We start from the raw sequence: 21,626 nt of genomic DNA, 5'->3' as shown, positions 1-21,626 counted from the left end.
TTTTGTTATGGTTAATAGAGATGTCACATGACACTTAAAAGCAAAATACGTAGATCGAAAGTGTTTTGCACATGAATATCACTGTAGTAAAACAGTAGGGCTGATTCTAGTGAATTTCTTTTATTTTATTTATTTATTTAGAATATATTAACAGACAGTGGCTGCCCTAATGATAATGAATTCGTCTTAATAATAAATCGATTTTTGAGCGTAGTACGGTGCGGGGCAAGTGAAAGTCGAAAGCAGACGATACTCTATTGAAAACTTGTTGCAAGCCAATAATTACCACTTCAGACGTCCTTTGAATAGTGGCACAAAGCTAGATCCGACCAGAAGATCGTAGGGCCCTCGTGTGTGTTTATTTATTTATTTATTTATTTATTTATATATTTATTTATTATTTCTTTCATCTGACCTCTAAGGCCTCAATGAAAATTGGGGGTGGGGAAAAGTCCACCTGAGGTCGACCCTCAAGTGCGCGTAAAAACCCCACCATCTTTTGTTCTTGATACAAAGATGTTACAATATTCAGTCTTACAAACTATGTACATTACAATAACTAACATTTAACAAATTTAAATAACATATTTTGAACTAAGAAACGCAACAGGAGGAAGCAGACGCTTCTGTAGACACTTCTTGAAGTAGATCTGCCCATTTACAGTCCCAGTAGTCACGAACGGCGCACTCTGCTTGCCACATGAGCAGATCGCTTACCAAATCATGTATTTTTTGGCGAACATTGAAAGTTTCTGCATCCTTACTTCCTCCGGAACATCAAACTTGTGATGGGCGTTGAAGTACAGTAGCACCGGAAGCATAAATGCCATTTTCACAGATTTTTTCACACGCATAAATTTGGGACCCTATCATTTCCTCCGCAATATCTAATTTTTCTACTATATACCATTTTCGAATTAACGCGTTTTTTGTTCACATAATTTTCGAATTAAAGCGGTTCTTTCAGCGATTTTTAAATTCTAGTGGCTTTGCGGTTATTTTTGAATTAACGCGACTTTTTACGACGATTTTTGAATCAACGCGTTTTTGTTTACAACATTTTGCAAATTGACGTGGTTTTTTAAACGGTTTATTTTTACGCGCCACATATCCCCCGTGTAGAAAAAGACTATTCATATTCAATGCAGCAAACGCATGTTGAATAATGTGACCATATTTTCTAAAATTATTTATCGATTCAAAGCAATTACTAGTTAAAGCAACCAGCAAATGTACCTCGAAATATATGCTGATATTTAGTAGTTAGTATTTCGGTGAATGCGTAATAAATCGGTGTTCCAAATATACCACTTTTGAATGTAGTATGCTGCATATAGCCCAAGTTGGAAATAACTTTAATCTTCTTCGTTAATTTTAGCATAATTAATTGCTTTATCGATATTTGTTTAGTTTTGTCCGGCTAACAAAAGCAAAGCAATGTGTATAAACGTCCTTCAGAACATGACCCTTCTTTTTCGACAGACTTCGCAGCCAGTTATTAAAGTACAGGAAAATTACGGGGCTAGTGCAAAAATCCTATTAACTCTATAACAGCATTGCTCAGTCGAGATTCGAACATATGACGACTGGCTTGTTAGGCCGCACAGTAGTCCAAAAGAAAAGGCGGCGAAAAGTGGAACTTTTTTCCTAGTGTCTCTTGTTTTCATTTTATCATTTATGGTCTTCAGCACTTTTGTTCGTATGAATATCCCCCTTAATCTAAAACTGTCAAAAGTTAGTTATCGCTTACTATAATGAAAATAATTAAATAACTTTTTTGTGTTAGGAAAATATAGACATAGTTTCTTCGGCAAAGTTGTGAATATTGTAAAAACAAGCAACTTTGCTGAAGAAATAAATTTTCTATCTTTATCGACTGCTGAACTATAGAGCATATTCTTTAAAACTTCTTTAAAAATTGATTTTTCATACTTAGCTTTTGTTAGTTACATTTTACAAGAATACAATGTTCTAGGCAATTATCTAAGCACTCAAAATACATGTTTTTGCAGAAGACCGCAAATCTCTTGGACCTTTACTTGCTGAGTTATCGCAAATTCAAGCTTTAAATTTCCATAGCTTCACGAGCCCATGAGGTAAAATGAGGCAAGCGGATTTATGAAATCAGTGCTTCATCTTAAAACTTAAGTCGAATACAATAAACTTGTATGGGTTCCGCTTGTTCCCAACCACCCAAATGATAGCACGGCAAGCATGCGTTTTATGTATTCCTCGTTCGCGAAAGACTCGATACTCGTCCATTTTGACGTAGGACTACGTCTTACGGCAAGTTTTGAGATAGGGCGTCATTCCGAAAAATCGAAAAATGTGAGCGTCACGAAAAATGAAAGGTTTTGAGCGCTAATAGCTCAGCGGTTTTCTTATCGATTTTCAATATTCTTACACCAATTGATCGGAAAATCTTCTAAGAATTGACCCAAATGAAGAAAAGTATGAATTCTTGATATTGAAAATTGAAAATAATGAACCTATGTTTTACCAGAATTCTCGCTTCGTGATTGGTTGGAAGATTCTTTGCGATGATCTAAATCTATACCAATTTGATATCTGTGCTTGGGAAGTACGCCAAAACAAGTGACAGAGTTCTTCATTTCAACAAGATTTCTTAACACCGCGATTAAACCTAGACCATTTTGATGTCCTTGCTTGGGAAGTACGCCAGAAAGAGTGACAAAGCCCCCTCGTGCCAACAGATTTCTTACGAACGCGAATAAACCTAGTCCAATTTGATGTCTGTGTTAGGGAAGTGTGCCAGGAAAAATGACACAGGTTCGTTGTCTCAACAGATCGCAAATTCTTTACCGCGAGACGATTAAACCTCGGCGAATTTGATATCTGTGTTGGAAAAATGTGCTACAGCTGTAGTGTTCGGTTATAATACGACTCTGTATGAATACGCATGCTTGCCGATGCCGTTTCATTAGAAGTGTAGTGAAAAGATGTGCTGTTGATAAAATAGGATTGAATTGGTAAAATCCCTTCAACGTGGGGAACCAAGGTAGCAGGAAAGCAATAGTTTGTGTTCTTGATTTTGTTAAATTGTTTTCAAATGCACAATATTTTGAGAATTGAACGTATGCAATGTTACTACTTTGATAAATGTTACATACAACGCATGTAGCATGTATATATGTTGCATATAGCATGTATACATGAAGAATCGAATGATTACAAGCATGAATACATGCTACTATCACTACAAAGAGACTTACGTAGTCCTGCGTCACCTATATATGCGGTCGTGTCTTGTACACAACCCCTCTGAATTTTTTTTGTGTTCGTAGATAAACACATGGTTTCTTCGGCAAATTTGTGGAAAATATAAAGATAAAAAATTTTGCTAAGGAAATGACATTTCTATCTCTATCGAGTGCAGAGCTGTAGAGTATTTCTTTGGAAATTTTTTAAAAACAAGTTTTTCATATTTAGCGTATGTTCGTTGCATTTTACAAGAGTATATGGTTCTAGACGATTATTGAAAGACTCAAAACACATGTTTTTGCAGAAGGTTGCAAATCTCTAGGACCTTCCCTTACAAAGTTATCGCTTATTTAAGCTTTCTTTTTCTTTAACTTCACGATCCAAAAGCGATAACTTTGTAAAAAAGGCGCTAGAGATTTGCAATCTTCTACAAAAACGTGTATTTTGACAGCTTAGATAATTCCCTAGAACATTGTATTCTTGTAAAATGCAACTAACAAAAGCTAAGCATGAAAAACCAATTTTTAAAGAAGTTTTTAAGAATATACTCTATATCACTAGACACAATCGCGGACAAGACACTTCTAACTCTTACAAATAAAAGACTTACAATAAAACAAATTACTTTAAACTTACACGTCGACCGGTTTCAGGCATCATATGCCTATCTTCAGGACGAGAGCCGATGTCCAATCCTGAAGATTGGCCCTCTCGTCCTGAAGATAGGCATATGATGCCTGAAACCGGTCGACGTGTAAGTTTAAAGTAATTTGTTTTATTTTAACATTTTGTAAGAGTTAGAAGTGTCTTGTCCGCGATTGTGTCTAGTGATTGTGGTGCTCTTACGTTGCACAAAAAAATTTATTTGTTAAATATACTCTATAGTTCAGCAGTCGATAAAGATAGAAATTTTATTTCTTCAGCAAAGTTGCTTGTTTTTACAATTTTCACAACTTTGCCGAAGAAACCATGTCTATTTTTCCTAACACAAAAAGAATATTTTTTTATTTTCATTATAGTAAGCAATGACGAACTTTTGACAGTTTTAGATTAAGGGGGATATTCCTACGAACAAAATTGCTGAGGACCATAAACGATAAAATGAAAATCAAAAGACACTAGGAAAAAAGTTCCGCTTTTCACCCTTTTGGACCACTGTGGGCCGGCATCGTACCCCGGAGCTAACTGGGCGGGTCCGATTAACATAGTTAATATTGACATTTTTGATCGCGTCTTAGCTTATTTGTTGAAAATGCATTTGTTTTTTAGTAAACAGGTGTGTTACCTTGCTTTATGTATAAAGGAATTTGTAATTTCTGTTTTAAATGAAGTAATTAAATAATTTGAAAAATCTTGCACTTTCTAGCCCGTATATTTTATATGAACCTGTCACTTTTGCCTGCCCAATGGCTCTTCAATACATATGCACTCTGCAAACACCCTATTGTAGTTTTTACTTTAGTTATTTATTTATTGTCCAGCAGCGTGAGACATAAACCTTTTAGCTGCTTCCGGCTTTCTATCATTTTAGCTACATTAGTATTATTGAATTATCTAGCTAACACAACACTAATTAACAATTATCATTGCTTCATTCACTAAAATCTAGTTTACACGGTTCCAAAAATTATTGCTGCCTGGCTAAAATCTAACAATATTACAACAAATTTTGATACAAAAACAAAACTTGTAATAATTCTGTTAACCTTATTATTTTGGTTGATCAGAAACAGGATAACAAGGACAAGTACTGTTATTTCTATTTAATTCTGATACAGTTTTGCTATCAGTTTGTTATAATCATCTGATCGAAAAGTTATGCTTCTATGTACTAGTTTTAATTTACAGCTCTCAAAAAATAAATTGCTCAAATCATTAATAACTAATAATTTTTAACGCGTATCCGAAGCAGCAAAAATAAGTCTACTACAGGTAAATGTACTCTATCGCGGATACTTACAAACACAGTTTGATATTATGAACTATTGATTACTCTCTTGTAAACGAAGCGCGAAAGAGCATAATTGTGTGCTTGCAATGCAGCAGCACAACGTGCGCTCTCGGATCGCCAATAAGATCGTGCTGCATTCGCTTTCATTCCGAATGCTATAGTGAACATAGTTTACTTTATATATGTGGAAGCTTTTTAAACTTTCATCTCACGTCCAGCGAAGGTGTTGCGCGAAACGAACAGCCTCGAAAGCATTCATCAAATTCATTTCGTTGCCTCTTATCGTTCAATGGACTCCAACAGATGATCCAACGAATCCAAAGCTGAAACATAAGAAATGAATTTTTCCCTCATTTTAAGAACACAGGAGAGCAAAAAAATTATAGGTATGTGTGTCAGACCGTTGCATCCGTCGACATGTACACAAACGTGGGCGGCCGCGATTTTGGAAGCTCTCCTCCCTTAGGCGTCGCAGCGCAGCGGCACGTTCGTCGTGGTCCACGGGAACCTGCTCGCGCGACTTGATTTAAGCGCAGCGACTTAGCGAGCCTTTCTTGCTTGCTGGCGCTAAACTCCGCAAGCCAATCAGTAGTCATCGGTGACTCGAACGGATCGGAAGTGAGTGCGCTGCGGCCAAAAAGTTGAACGTCGATTGCCAGTTTACCAGTTTGGCCCGCCGGCTAAAGAGAGTGCATTTCGCGATTCAACTAGTAGTTGCTCGAAAACAAGTTGCAGTCGCATCAAGCTCTGTGTGAAAATTACATAATTTCTAAATGATATCGATGCGTTTAAATATACGTTGCAGCCATTGAAATACTTTAATGCGTGGTCATTACGCAGTTACGATGTGCTCGAAGTAGGTGCAGAATTACCGTCGTCGAAGTGACTCAATAAACGCGCCAATCTATGGCTGCAAAGTGCTACTCTACATTCGGAAAGGTTAAATAATAATCATTGAAGTGAAAAAACCGGCTGTGCTGGCGTGTTTAAAATCCACGTCTAAAATATGGCATGAACCACTCGAAACAAAAGAGTTAAGTTCCGAAAAAGAGTGTTTTGTGCGATCTATGCAATAATATTGCAAGTGAAAGCAACATGTGAAAGCAGATATTCACCTCTTTGCCATCTACTACCTTCCCACAGTTTGGAAAAAAGCAGTTGTTTACACTTTGCTTTGGAGCTTTTATTTGCCCACTGAAGCTGCTACTTGAACTTTTCTTTCCTCCTCTTTATGTGCAAACCAAACGATTACGACAGTTAAGTTTTCCTCGAAAAATAAAAACTCTAAGAGATGAAAAATAAGGGCTTACCACAAATTTCCTAACATTTGACCTGCCAAAAGTAGCTGCTCCGCATATTTGAGTTATAACGGTACGTTGGCTTGCGGATCCCCATAAATGTGCAACATTACGCATAGTCGTCTCAAGAGCACATTCGAAGTGATATTGCAGTTACTAAACCATCGAGGAGATTCCGACTCGATCTGACGAGCCGCAAAATAATGCTGTCGGCCAAAGCACTGATAGTATGCTGCTTCACGATCTTTGCCGAACTAAGCCTGATTGAAGGTAAGAAAATCATGCCGTAGCCAATTGGAAATCTATGCACACACTGGACTTGGCATGAAACAAGTGCTGCTGTGATAAAACGAAATTCAGCATTCACAGTGTATGAAATGGAACTGCATGCTGGTTAAAAGTTTTTAGTTTTATGTAGACTTTAGCAGCGGGAACTTTCACGCAAGTTCCGGATATTGGTCATGGCCGGAAATAATTTGATTGACTCGAAATTTTGCGTTATTATTGCCGACATGAACTTCGATTGGAGTAAATTCAGACACCGGTAAACCAGAGTTTGATAAGGAATTATTCTAAAAAAATCTCGGATCATTGGAACTACGCTAATAAGCTTCGTGCTCAAGCCAAATAATAATAATATTAGTTAGAGATCAATCGAGTTGTTTTGAGAAGACTTGATCAGATGAGAAGTGAAATGCGTTGTTTGATAGTCGAATTATAACGAAAAGAGCCTGTACTTTTTCTCGATGAGGTTCAAAAGAAATTTCAGCTGAACTTACATCAAACTATCAGTGTTTCTTTTATTTGTGTGATCCTATATGAAACGGGCTTATCATGGAAATCCATCGAAAGACGAACTGTATGGATATGGTCTATATTTATGTTGATGAAATCATCAATTTGTCAAGGTAATGCAGTCAACCCCTTTGGATATCCATGATTTTGTTTTTCAACTGCAAAATGCTAAGAAAAAAGGATACGCAGTTGTTAGAAAAAAAGTTATCGTCCGTGGAAAATTTTCAGGAAAACCACGGGAGTCTTTTCTCTTGTTTTTGGGGATAAATAAAATTGGGGATAAATGGGAATACATTTAAAAAAATGAGTTTTTGGACGAATGGCACTTTCAACAGGACAAGGATAGCAGCAAACTGCAACCACATATTGTCGCAATATTTTTTCGCGTCAAGAATTTTCTACTCGTAGCCTTTTTAATTATATATTTTGGAGAAGTGATAAGTATTTAATAGGTAGGACTTAGTGATTGAGTGACGAATTTGACGTTTTTGACGCCAAATACATTCCCAGAATTGCAACCAACGGAGATACCGGAGGAACGGAAACAGGAGAAAAGTCATACATGCAGGGAAAGACACAGTGTAAGCAGTGCCGGAGAGGATGCATATTCCCATCCCGGATAGCCCCATCTTTGAAAAACCGAACAGTGTGCTGTTCTTCGCCGGACTGATTTCTTCCCATGGCAGTATTTGTATAGATATAGAACATCTTCGCTACCTTGGGTGGCAGGAAGTTCACAGGACATTTAAGCTAATGAAACACACGAGACACACAGGAAATGCCGACGAGATCGTTTCGTAATTTTATTATTCATCATAACTGAGCAATTTTTCATCGTAATAATTATTAAGCAATTGTTTTGCAACTTTTATTGTTAATCTACGCTATCATATAATTGGTAGTCAACGGATGTTATTTCATTTTAGAGAGCAAAATAAGGCGCTATAACATTGGCCTATTGCAGCCAGACTTTTGGCCAAATGCCATAAGTTCATCCCCGCGGGTCCGGCGTATTATTTAACCTTTACTAGCAAAATACGCCCAACGACAATGACACATAATTAATTTAATAATTAATCAGAAGCGGTTGGTACGAGACGTCCCCGTTTCTTCTTCCCCTGTTGGTTCAGAAATGTATTTTTGTATGAATAACTCATTCACACAAAATTCATTTCACAGAATCGTCTTTGCGGCAATACGTCACAGTTGGCTTGGTCGGTTTAACATTTGTAATACATCTTAGATGTTTTGCAAAGGTCAATACTGACAAGAATCCAATAGAAAACGTTTTCAGCCAGATAAAAAACATTTTACGAAGACATAACCGAAAATCTATTTCCATACTATGTGACGTTTACAAAGCTATGAATCATTACAAAATTTTTCTAGCTAAATTGCTTTTTGAGCATTGTGGCTACCATGCGGAAGGACATGGCCAAGATACGAAGAGGTTGAGGTTTGCTTAAAGTCACTCAAGTCAGTCGAAAATCAAACAAGCAGACTTTACTGTATTTCTTTTTATTTTTATTTTACATGCCGAACCAGTCGCTCTTCTGCATTTAATTTTGCAGAAACCGGTTCTAATATTGACAGCACTGAAGATACGTCCTTTTCAATTGCAGATATTACTTCTTTCATTCACTACATTTGCTACGATCATTCCCCGATACCTATACCGCTTGTAACCTTACCGACTGCAGCACATCTGAAATACTACATTCTTAAATGCGTATGCGTATAAATAGGTTGGACCTAGCTAAAACTTGTTTAAAACAACTCAAAATGCCCTTAAAGTGTACAAACTCAGATTCTTAGTAGTTTTGCAACCAAAAAATTGGCAGGAAGCTTAATTATTTAATACCCAATTTAATTATTCAATTTAATCATTTAATCTTTTAATTTAATCAGCAAGTAGCCAGTATTGATTTAATTTTCTACCCAAATAACGAATTGGTACACTTTAAGAACATTTTGAGTAGCTTGAACCAAGTTTTAGCTAAATCCGACCAATTTCCAGGTAGACCCAGTTAAGAGTGTACGCTAACTCCAATGGGAGAGAAGCTGTTTTTTAAGCGGTCTTGCTTATGTGTTTCATGTCATTGTACTCACTGAGAAAAATGTAAAATTAATTTTCAAATCGAAATAAATAAAATATTTGGTAGCACTACCGCTAAAAAATATTTTTTTTATTGGGCCATTACAAATATTTTATAAAGTTTTTGTTCTTCCGATGCACAGTGATCCGGTTTCGAAAAAGTGCGGACATTAGCAATTGGGTAAAAATAAAAATGCGTAGTTTTTCAGGGGTAGTGGCTTCGGAAAAGTTTAATAATAAAATATAGCGCAACTTTTTACTCTATATTAGGGTGACTGTAAATGCACCAATTAGGGTGATATAAACTTGTTTTTTTAAATATTTCCAAAAAAAATTTCAAGAACATACTAAAATAAGCAACTTTGCTGAATATAGTAACTATCTATCTCTTACCAGTTGCGAAATATGAAAATCAATTATGCTCAATAACTTTGCACACGATTTTTTTCATTGCTTTCGAGCGTTCTACAAAGTTTAAACACATGATTATATTTCGCAACCAGTAAAATCTAGATAGTTATTATATTCAGCAAAGTTGCTTATTTTGGTATGTTCTACAACTTTTTGGAGAAAAATTTTATTATTTTGCAATTATTTTAAAAAAAAGTTCGTATCACCCTATAGGTGAATTCGCGGTCACCCGTGTTTTGAAATTATTAAAAAAAAAACAAAAGTTTATATCACCCTAATAAGTGAATTCACGGCCACCTTAATAGTGTAGAATGTTTGCCTCGTTTATTTATTTCGTTTATGTGTTCAAAAGGTTTGGTGTTTTCAGAACAGTTGTAGAACACATTAAAATAAGCAAATTTTGTTAAATACAGTAATTCTATCTCGTTCCCTTAGCGAGCTATAAAAATTTTTATAGAAAAATAACACATCTTTCAATTGATTTTTCCTTGGATTCCTTTGGAGATCTCCTGATGTAAATATTTTTTTATAGCCACTATATAGTATAAGGTACCCCGGGGCAAATGGGACCTAAAAAATGCATAGTTAGTGTTTATTCCACTGTGTTATCTATAACTATGATTATTTCAAAATTCTTTCAACACAGAAACTCTTCAGTGGTATCACTTCGAAGGTTTATTTACGAAAAAGGCCTATCAATTTACATGAAATGACTCTGGAGGAGAATTTTCAAAAATATGGCGATAGGTCCTACTTGTCCCGCACTCAAAAAATAATTTTCACGTCGAAATTACATGAAAAGTTATGTGATTATTTGCCATCTAACTTTTCCCGTACTATATTTACGTGAATTTAACGTAGTTTGCATTAGTATGCGTGCATTTACGTGGAAAGTCACGTAACTGCCTGTAGAGAAATTTATGTGATTTTTCATGTGGAAAGAACGTGTGGATTATTTTGCGTGCGGTAAATGGGGCAAGTGGGACCTATGTTCAAATTTGATTAAAAAGCATAAAATAACAGAAAATTGTGTAAGTAAATATACAACAATGTTAAAGCACTGCAAGAAGCAATCAAAGACAATATTTGTACGAATGGTCCATCTAAAAAAACAAAAATCAGATCACAACGGGCGACTTCATAATTTATATAAAACACAGATCGTGAGCAATTATGCTGTAATGCATTATTGTCATGAGATGTAGTTGAATATGTCGCTGTGTCCAATTCTTGCGCGACATAATTTAGGATTAACCAATGTTTAATAGCTCGAAAATACGATTATGATCTGTTTGTTCTACCATGTCCAATTCGATAGAGCTACTCATATAGTTACGCTATAATAACACATCACTTTATTGTTCCAATTCCAGTTGCAAATTTGCTTAATTGTATATCAAATTTGCTTTTCCAGATTCAAAAACATCGTTTAAAAACTAAAATGTGACCAAACTGTTTGTTCCCTTATAAGCTGTGCTAATGATCTTCTTTTTTGGGTGCCCTTGGTTTAGTCCTTTTCGGTTTTATTTTAAAGCTTCACTGATATAAATATTATGTAATGGAACTGAAAATGTACGGTAGTACATCTAAAAAAAGTATTAAGACAGGAAGTTTTGTGCTGAAACACTTTATTCTTAATAGGTCCCAGTTCCCCCGGGTGCTTTTAAGTGCCGATCTTATTCCGACCCATTTTTTTAATACCGTTTGTCAAATTAAACAGCTAGTTTTCGGGTTTATTTTTTTATTACCCTCATTATGTTTACCTACTGCCAGAAAAACATGTACTTTTACGAAAAACCTGGGGCCAAAATATCATTTATAGAAAGGTGCGTCAAACTTACAACGCAAATTGAAAATAACGCTCAAATTTAAAATTCAATTTTGGTTTTTGGAATGCCAGTTATAAATAATCTATAATTTTAATACATGCGTTTGAGTATCTTTCATTTCTAGAAAGGTTCGTTTGGATAAAATGAGGTTGAAGAGAATTATGAGCTCCGTTCCGTCTTACCCCGTATTCCCACTTGCCCCGGGGTTCCTTATATAGATTAATATTTTCAGTCCATCTTATTTTTGATTTGTCACATTAAACATTTACTCTTCCCGTAAAGAAAAAAAGTAAAGTGTCTTATTATCAACCCAAAAAAAAAGAAAGAAAAATAGGGAACAAAATATAATACTTTCACCTAATGGTTGTCTGGTTTGCGCGAAGTTGCCTGAAATTTAAAAAAACTGAATAGTGCAAATTTTTCACATATTGTATATTAAATATTTTCATAAACATATTAAATATGCGTCCTAGCAACAAGTAGTCTTCAGAGAAAATGTGTATTTTAGTATACTAAATAACTTTGTAGAACACTCGAAAGCAATAAAAAAATCGTATGCAGAGTTATTGAGTATAATTGATTTTTAACCCTCTAACGTGCAACATCGTAAAAACGATGCGATCGAGCAAATGATTACTTTATCACTTTATCATGAAAGTACACTCAAACTCAAGTGTTGATTTTCATGGAAAAAAAATATTTATCAGGAGGACCGCTAGGTATGAAATAGTCCTATTTCTCCTTTTAGTTTTTCATGCCTAAATCTCTACCCAAATAGTTTTTCAGTTCAAATATATCACAAAATTGAAAAATAAGCATGTAAATTACTCATAGGAAAAATTTGAGATCGAACATTCTGTTCTTGATGTCATTTTTCTTCAAACGTAAAAAAGGGAATATTCGCACCATAATTTTTTTTTGAATTTTTAGGAATTCTTGTTTTTGAAAGATGATAACTTTTGAACGCATGGTCAGAATGTTGTGATATTAGTATCAACATGTCAGGAAATCTGTTCTGAACATATTTCTCATATTGTCAATTCAAGACAAATTTCGTATGTGGCTGTGGAGCTCCAAAAGCGAAGGCCGTCTACAGACGGTCTTACCCGTTAGAGGGTTAAATGCTCTTTTTTAACACATCATTATATTTCGCGACCGGTAAGAAATAGCTAGTTACTATATTCAGCAAAGTTGCTTATTTTAGTATGTCCTCCAACTTTTCCCGGATTTTTTTTTAGATTGGGTCATTACTAATATTTTATAAAGTTTTTGTTCTTCCGGTGTTGGGCCACTTCAGTGCTTGAGTCGTCTTCTTCTATGAATTATCTTGAACTGGTAATGCTAAATACTCAACCATTGTCACTTACAATATTAGCAACTTTCGATCAAGCCTAAAAAATATCAATTTATGTTGTAAATCTATATATTTTACATAATTTTCAAAACATTTAAAACTGTCCGTTTTCCTTTAGTGGACCATTAAAATTTACAAATAAAATAACGACCGGGTTCATTATAAGAATTCTAATGTATTTTGCATGGAAAGGGCGTCATTCTTTGCATTGCATTTTTAACCGTATGATGGACCCTCACTTGTTGAAAATTTCGATTTTAGAGCATCATAAAATGCAGCTAAAATTTTATAATTTAAAATGTGTGATTTTTTTTCCATGTGTGGACTCATTACTGCGACCAGTATAGTTGATCTATTGTAATATCGCCCGGGTGTTTGCTGTATGACCCGCACTGCATTTCTTTTTGCTATAATCGCTATTGAGTGAGCGATATGCTTATTAAATTGTATGCGTGCTTGCGTGTATTGGGGTTTACCCTTCCTTCAAAGCTTGATCTACTTTACTCACATATTACTCGCTGCCAGCGCTATCCCATACTATAGCCGTCCCTGACGAGGACTCTTTCGTACCTCTGACCAGTACACTTAACTATAGGAGGGACATTTGCACTGTCAAGAGGCTTCAGAGAGTAAATATAGAATTTAGCACGAAGGAAGGGTAAATGGAGGGGCCTGAGAATAAACCCATGCTAAAGTCACTTGACACCGAATGGCCTGATTCTACTAAGATTCGAACCCACGACCACTCGCTTGTCAAAGCAGATCCGGTAACCTTGCGGCTACGGAGCCTCCCCCCCATTGTGTGATATGCATAGAGTACTTTCTGTTTCATGTTATACATCCTCAGATATAAACGCCGATTCTGTACTCGAGGTCCATTATAGGTAAAGGGTTCACTATAAAAAACCCTACATTCTTAGAACTACTGTACCACTTTTGTTTCGTGCGTTAACACTCAGTACACTAATTTTTTGAGTTTTTTAGACTTTATCTAGCCCACAGATAATTGATTTTGTACAAAAAAAAATTACTCAGGTTCAACATTATTTTACTGATCTTATATACTTACTAGCTGACCCGACAAACTTCGTATTGCCACAAATTAACCTGTGTTGTACATAAATCATGAATCTCGGATGATCTTTGTCACTTCTCGAGTTTTGCAAGCCCCCCAGTGGGCGGCGCTTCCGACGGCGGGTCACCGGCAACACTCGCGACCGGCTCGTCCTGAATGATCTAGTGTTACTATAGATAGTTTTTGTGGTCTTGATGTTTTATGGAAGAGTCTCGAATTTCTCGAGTTGGATTAGTTTTTGAGTTTCGCAAAAATTTCTGTTTTATTTGTATGAGAGTCCATATCCCCCTACCACAGGGGTGAGAGGTCTCTAACTATCATAAAATAAATTCAAGACTCAAAAATCTCCTTCATGCTAAATTTGGTTCCATTTGCTTGATTAGTGCTCAAATTATAAGGAAATTTGTATTTAATTTGTATGGGAGCCCACCCTCTTAAAAGGGAAAGGGGTCGTAATACACCACAGAAAAAAAATTCTGCCATCTAAAACTCTCACATGCCAAATTTGGTTCCATTTGCTTGATTAGTTCTAAAGTTATGAGCAAATTTGTATTTCGTTTGAATGGGAGCCCCCCCCCCTCCTAAAAAGGTAAGAAGTCCTAATTCATCATGGGAAAAATGGTTGCCTCCAAAAACACCCACATGCCAAATATGGTTCCATTTGCTTGATTAGTTCTCGAATTATGAGGAAATTTGTATTTCATTTGTGTAGAAGCCCCCCCTCTTGAAGTGTGGAAGGATCCTAATTCACCGTAGAAAATATTTTTGCCTCCAAAAACCTCCACATGCCGAATTTGGTTCTATTTGCTTGATTAGTTCTCGAGTTATGGGGAAATTTGTTCCCCAAGCTCCTCTTAAAGTGGGGAGGGGTCCTAATTCACCATAGAAAATTTTCTTGCTCTCGAAAACCTTCACATGCCAAATTTGGTTGCATTTGCTTGATTAGTTCTCGAGTTATGAGGAAATTTGTATGAAAACCCCCCCTCTTAAAGGGGAAAGGAGTTATAATTCCCCTTATAAAGAGGGGAGGGGTCTCAAATTACCCTAGAATAAATTCTGGTCACCGAAAACACCCACATGCCAAATTTGGTTCTATTTGCTTGATTAGTTCTCGAGTTATGCAGAAATTTGTGTTTCATTTGTATGGGAGCCCCTCCTCTTAGTGGGGGGAGGGGTCTCTAACCATCACTAAAACTTTTCCTGGCCCCAAAAACCTCTACATGCAAATTTTCACGCCGATTGGTTCAGTAGTTTTTGATTCTATAAGGAACACAGGACAGGCAGACAGAAATCCTTCTTTATAGGTATAGATATACTGATCTTATAACTCTGGTAATTTAGTAATAATTACAATAATCAATCAAATGGTTGCAAGTAATTCACAGTGATCGAAACCCCTTGGTAATGTGAATGTGAATAAATACAATAAACACGTAAGACATATTCTAAGTTTCTCACCTTATCGGACGCGATGAATTAAACCGTCGCAAACCGAAATCGTCGCCAGATCCGTCGCGAGTGCAAATTTGGTTTATTTTGTCAAGTAAATCAACAGCTTATGTTCTAGTCAAACGAAATATATACGTATATAGCTCACTCACAGCCACGCATTTTTTGCGACGATTTCAAGCTGCCAAAAAATTGTACGGCGCGTTTTGTTAGCAATGAAACTGCCAATATCCTTAAGGAAACTGACTAAAGAAATAACAAAGTAACTTATTTTCGGTTCGTCGAAACCAAATGGGTCTGAATACTCGATGACAACTTCTGAATCTTTTGCTCGAAAACTTGCGAAGTATAACTCGATGAACGCGGAAGAAAATATTGACTGCAAGCAAACGGCAGCAAATATCATCCACTCAAAATATATTTCACGTCGAAGTTACCTGAAAAGTTATGTGAATATTTTCCATCCAGCTTTTCCTGTACTATTTACGTGATTTTCAGGTAGTACGCACGCATACTAATGCGTTAACGTGAAAATCAGATAGATGTTATTATTTTTTCCAATAACAATCAGCTGAAAGTCACGTAAATCCCTGTAGAGAAATTTACGTGATTTTTCACGTGGAAAGGACGTGTGGATTATTTTGAGTGTCGTATCATCACGAAATCGATCCGTGCTGCCTAACGAAAACATCAGGCAATCAAATTTGCAGCGTACCTATAGTTCATAAAATCGCCTAAATGTTGAGGTCGAAAAAATATTGTTAGAACTTTTTCGACCAACTTTGAACAGAGTCGCGCACAACAATCATCGATGAGCAAATTAGATTTAATGATGACAGGTGGCCGCGAGTGACTGAGCTCCAATGTCATTTCTTTAGTCAGTTTCTTTACATACCCTGTACTACTCTCAATTCCTTATTGAGGTTTGCTTATAGCGGCGAGACCAGGTGTACAAAATTGCATTGCGACCTTATCGCGCACTCTTTCCTTGTTTTACTATCGAGCTGGAAACATCTACAAAGGTGAGGTGACATTTGTTGCATAAAATGGTCCTTCGAGCCGGGTGCGTCATGCACGCAAAGGAGCAACAAAAACAGTTATCGTGTGTTTGAGTCAAAGGCAACAATAGTTGGATGAGATCTTTAAAATATTCTAAATTACCTGAAAAAATCATCACCTTAGTTGGAACGATATGGATGTCGTTAAATCAAATCAAATTAAATTGCGTGACATGCGGATCATCGCTTTCTAGTTAAAACGACACGAGTGTCGTTCAATTATGCATTCTTTGTGAGATATGATCCAATAAGAATATAAATGCAAGCACAGATGATTCTAACACGTGAGTTAGAATTAAGGAGGAGGGTCGTCTTTATTTTCATTGAAGCAACACGCGGATTGTTGAATGACAACATAAGCTTATGTGTAAGTTCATTAGAAAATAAGGCTGATGCGTGAGACAGTGCTTGTGTTCGATTTTTCTCAACTTACTAGTGCCTTTGATCACAGCATATTTAGGTAGAACACACAAGCAGTGTTAGTAAAATATGGTTCACTTCAGCAGATTTGACGCAAACAGCATGGAGAAGATTTATGCGGAACAGGACAGATTTGCGTTGCCAAGATATCATGCAGTCGAGCAAATCAATGCAATAATCGTGAATATTGGGTCCTATAAGAACGCTGTTTTCTCACTAGAAATCAGGAGAGAAAAGATGAAAGAGTGCTACAACTTTGATTTAGCACAGAGTTGTTTATGGGTTCCCGATGAATCAATTAAGCGAGATCCTGTTTGGATGTAATACGTGAGTATGAACTAGCACTGTTTGAAAAAACAATTACCAATAAGAAAACTACGTCAGAATCAACAGGTAGATACAATGTACGCCTTCCGTTAGTCGATTTGCCAATTTTCAACGGTAGCTGTGAAAATTGGCTCGAATGGCATGTACAATCCACAGTCTAGACTAATTTCAAAGTCCAATTTTGGTTTGATCTCATTTCCAATTTAATGTCCTATTTTAAATCCAATTCTGAGTCTAATTTAGTTCCAATTTCATCTCCGATTTCAGATCCAATTGCAAGTGTAATTTATTGTCCGGTTTTAAGGCCAACTACAATTCTCAACTGCAATTTGAAATTCAATTTATGTCTAATGTTATTGCCCCATTATAAAGCCAATTTCCAGTCTATTTAAATTTCTATTTCATCACTGATTTCAAGTCCAATTGAGGCCCAATTGCAAGCCTAATTTCTAATCGAATATCAATTTGAATTTCAAAGTTCAATTTCACTTTCTGTGTTGGGCTGGGCACGCCAGTGCTCGTCACCAACCACCGAATCGAACTATGCTATTGCATACGAGCTTCTAACTAAACGTTATAATAACCCCAAGTTATTAGGTCAAGAAAACACAAGAATGTTTTTAGTGAAAAGGTGTGGAGGAATAATCTGCATCTGCTTTACAATATCTGTTTGGTTCTACTAGAAAACATCTGAGAAGCTTGCAAATATTATATCAACCAGTAGAATCGTGGAATGCTATTCTTATTCATCTCATGTCGAATAAACTAGATACAGCAACTCGACGAGAATAGGAATCCTCCATATCAGGAACCTCGCCTCCCGTATATAATGAACTGAGGCCATTTGTGTTGGGCTGATGTCAAATGTTAGATGAAATACCAAAAAAACGTGCACATCGGAACAGTTTGCTCAACAGAAAAAATAGCGCCCAGAAGTAAGGAAGTAGGACTGATAGCGCACAAGGATGTATTGCCTGTGAAGCAGAACACTTCGCGGGAAAGTGTCACCGATTCGTGCAAAAGTCATTGGAGGATTAGCTGATTAAACGATTCGCATTATGTTTTAACTGTCTGAAGTCAAACCACACGGCAGACAAGTGTCGTTGCGAATGCAACGTTGGTATGCTGACTTTGCTATACATTAGGAGGATACGATTTTGGCCGTTTCATAGTTGAAGTCTGGTGCAAAAAGTTGTACACCAATGTATAACAATGACATGTTTCAGAAAAAAATCCCAGGACCCTATGATAAATAATGGGAATACCTCAAAGCCATTCCAGTTCCAGTGCTGTGAAGTGGATTTTGGAGGACCCATTACTATAAAGGAGAACCTAGTACATACTAATAAATGCCCAAAGATGTACGTGACACTGTTCATTTGTTTGGTGACTCTTGCGGTTCATATAGAGCTATTTAATGGGTTGTCAAACGCGTATTTCATTGCGGGTCTTCGAAGACATGGCAGTCAGTTAGCAACAGTATCTTTTGTGATAATGCTGGGTCCCACTGATCTGGACCAAAAAACGCATTAAAAGAGATCTTAGAAAGTTGTAATTCGCAAGTGGAACCTAAACTTAAGCAATTTTGCACAGCTGAAGGTATTGATTGGCAGGTTATTCCTCCACTTTCGCCTAATTTGGTAGGATAGGGGGAAGCGAATATAAAAAGAGTTAAACACCACATGAAATGCAAAAAAAATTAATTGTTATGCAATTGTTGACAAAATCATTCTATTCGAAAAATTATAAGAACTAAACGGGACTTCACAAATTGCAATGCGATTACACGGAATCGTGTAAGCAACGGTCAGAAAATTTGTGATTTCAAAAGCAAATATATTTCTGTCTCTTTTTTACCAGTTCTATGTTGTAAACCGGTGAACGTCAAGATCATAAGCATGCAACAAACATATGATAGAGTTTATTTCTAATTCCCGTCGTAGTAAGTATAGCCATTCTAATTTTCATCATTTGATGGATGGATTTAATAAATACTCCAAAAATTCTTGTGCTGATTTGACTAAAACACACTTACCTTCCGATCCGTGAACTTTGAAATCACAGAAAAGCGATTATTGAAGCACATTATTGAAATTACGCAACTGACTTTATTTCTTAAATTCATCGTACAGTTTTAAAATGCGTCCATCAAAATTCATCGTCCGAACTAAAAATCACAACAATGTTTACGAAACTAAGGCGCATGTATTTGTGTAGGACAGCATGACAAATGTTATTCTGCAAAATTTCTGCAGGCCAGGCAAGTTTTCCTGACTGTAGAATAACGACAATGCCTTGCGTGAGTTATTTTCATTTATGAATGACGGAAATTAAAACGATTAGTCGACATTTTCTTCTTCGTCGCACGAAAAAACGTAGGAAATTTGGCTGGTAGTACTTCTTTAATGATAAAAAGCATTTAAATAGATCTCAGCTCACTTTGATTGATCGCGTATGATAGACAACAAACTAAAATATTAGGGAATAGCTAGTTTTGCATTGTGTTTCATAAAGATGCTGATATTTTTAATAATTTGTGTTGGATAGGACGGGAATAGGCAATTACGACGAAGCAGCAACATACCCTATTAAACGTCTCGGAAATCACCTAATTGTAGCAGGTATGATGCATTATTATAAATTACGCGTGGATGTTTGCTATCAGGGGGACCACAGACATCAGCACAGCTCTAGTCCGTGCGATCGGTTTGTTTGTGTAGATTTATTTCTACTGAGAGTGGGTAAAACTTATCAAATGGAGCAGAGGCATAATTATATAGTAACTTTTATACACTGAAAGTTTTTCCCATAATGCCAGGCGTGCGGCAGTAATATTCTATTGTTTTGCGTTTACGATTATTTTACAATTCCTTTTCACCTAGTTATGTGTGTCCTTTTCCCATTGTGCAGCGGTCAACTTGAAATATGCGGTTTCGTACAGAGTCCTCTCAGTCGCAGTATGACGCTCCAACCAGGTTGCACAAGACGAAGACTATAAAAACGCTTCGTTGGGAAACGGCGAAGTGTGAACCGCGAGACGTGTGGCAATTGCAGCTGCCCATGCAATAGATCAATAATAAAAAAAGCTATTTGGTGGAAAAACGTCAGATTTCCTTTCGGTGAACGCTCACCCCGTGTTTCATTTTTTATATTTTGCGGCAATATAGAGTCTAGTAAATAGCCATCATATACACAATATAAGGTTAGCGCATTCCTACAATTTGTAGTTGGATGTTTGATATTCACAAGGTACACCATGGTGCATTTAGAAAGTAGTTCGTAAGTTCATCATGATTAGGTTACATTTGATAGACGTTTTTAGGACAGCTGATTCAAAGATTTTCTCTAATTTGGCAGCGCTCATCTGCATCCGTTTGGTTAAGCTAATGCATTTCATGTGAATGAGTTACATAGTATAATCCACAAAAATGTAGATAAAATTACTTTATACAAGATGTATAAAATACGTCACATGTCAATTACTATAATCACTTTTTTACTGTTCCACTATTTTAAAGGTTTGACACAGACTAACAGTTCTTTTAAGGAAATACTGTTTAATGAACTTTCTTTATTTTTATAACTAACAAAAATTGCTAATGGACACTGGCCCAACGATAAATAGGTTGACTAATAGCAAAATTATTTAAAATTGTAGAAATTGTGATCACAACAGTCAAGAATGATTAGAATTGACGGTGCCTTACCCCTGGGCATACCATACCAAATATTGTACAAATCCCTATGAAACAGACCAGTATTTCTATAGAATATATCTGGCCTGAATTTTGAATAGGTCATAACTGCAAATGAGAGATTCCCTTTGCGTCTTCTCTCTTACGTCTATTACAGGTGCATGAAAGCATTTCAATGCGAATTTTCTTAACGATTAGCTACACTGAGAAAACTTTTCGTATAGTTTCTATGTGTTTCACACATAGATTTTTTCCATGTGCCCAGTAAATGAACTTTATGTGCCAAACAGAATGCCAAACAGAATGCTGCGTCAACGCATCCGTCAGCGTCAATTTGACAGTAAACGCATGGGTCAGAATAACGCTGACGGACGCGTTGATGCAGCATTCTGTTTGACCCTTTAATGTGTCGAGTTTGTTTCGCAAAGCACTAAAATACTTAGAGTAATTATTTTTCAGCCACTTCCAAAATAATTTTCAACTTTCAAAAATGTTCTGCGGGCAAATCCCTTTATAGAGAGCAAAATTTAGTCATTTATACTATCTTTTTTTATTCTATATTAGAGAGTTTTTCAGCCTGCGGCTGGTTCGCCTCTTTTATACTTTTTTTTATATCTTTGAAAGTCGTAACAACGTAAAACTAAACA

At 36.2% G+C, this 21,626-nt stretch overlaps 1 protein-coding gene across 1 annotated transcript in view; it reads left to right on the top strand.

The window, feature by feature from the left end:
• Window positions 1-6,674: 6,674 nt before the first annotated feature.
• LOC128738017 (uncharacterized) overlaps window positions 6,675-21,626 on the top strand; it is an 84,687-nt gene continuing 69,735 nt past the window's right edge. Inside the window, exon 1 of the mRNA XM_053832822.1 lies at window positions 6,675-6,741. Within this exon, the coding sequence (XP_053688797.1) occupies window positions 6,675-6,741 (67 nt within the window). The remainder of the gene's footprint in view (window positions 6,742-21,626) is intronic.

The sequence above is a fragment of the Sabethes cyaneus genome, chromosome 1 (genome assembly GCF_943734655.1).
Source record: "Sabethes cyaneus chromosome 1, idSabCyanKW18_F2, whole genome shotgun sequence".
Taxonomy (NCBI): Eukaryota; Metazoa; Arthropoda; class Insecta; order Diptera; family Culicidae; genus Sabethes; species Sabethes cyaneus.
Note: the sequence above shows the minus strand (reverse complement) of the source record. Positions and strands in the feature narration are given on the sequence as shown.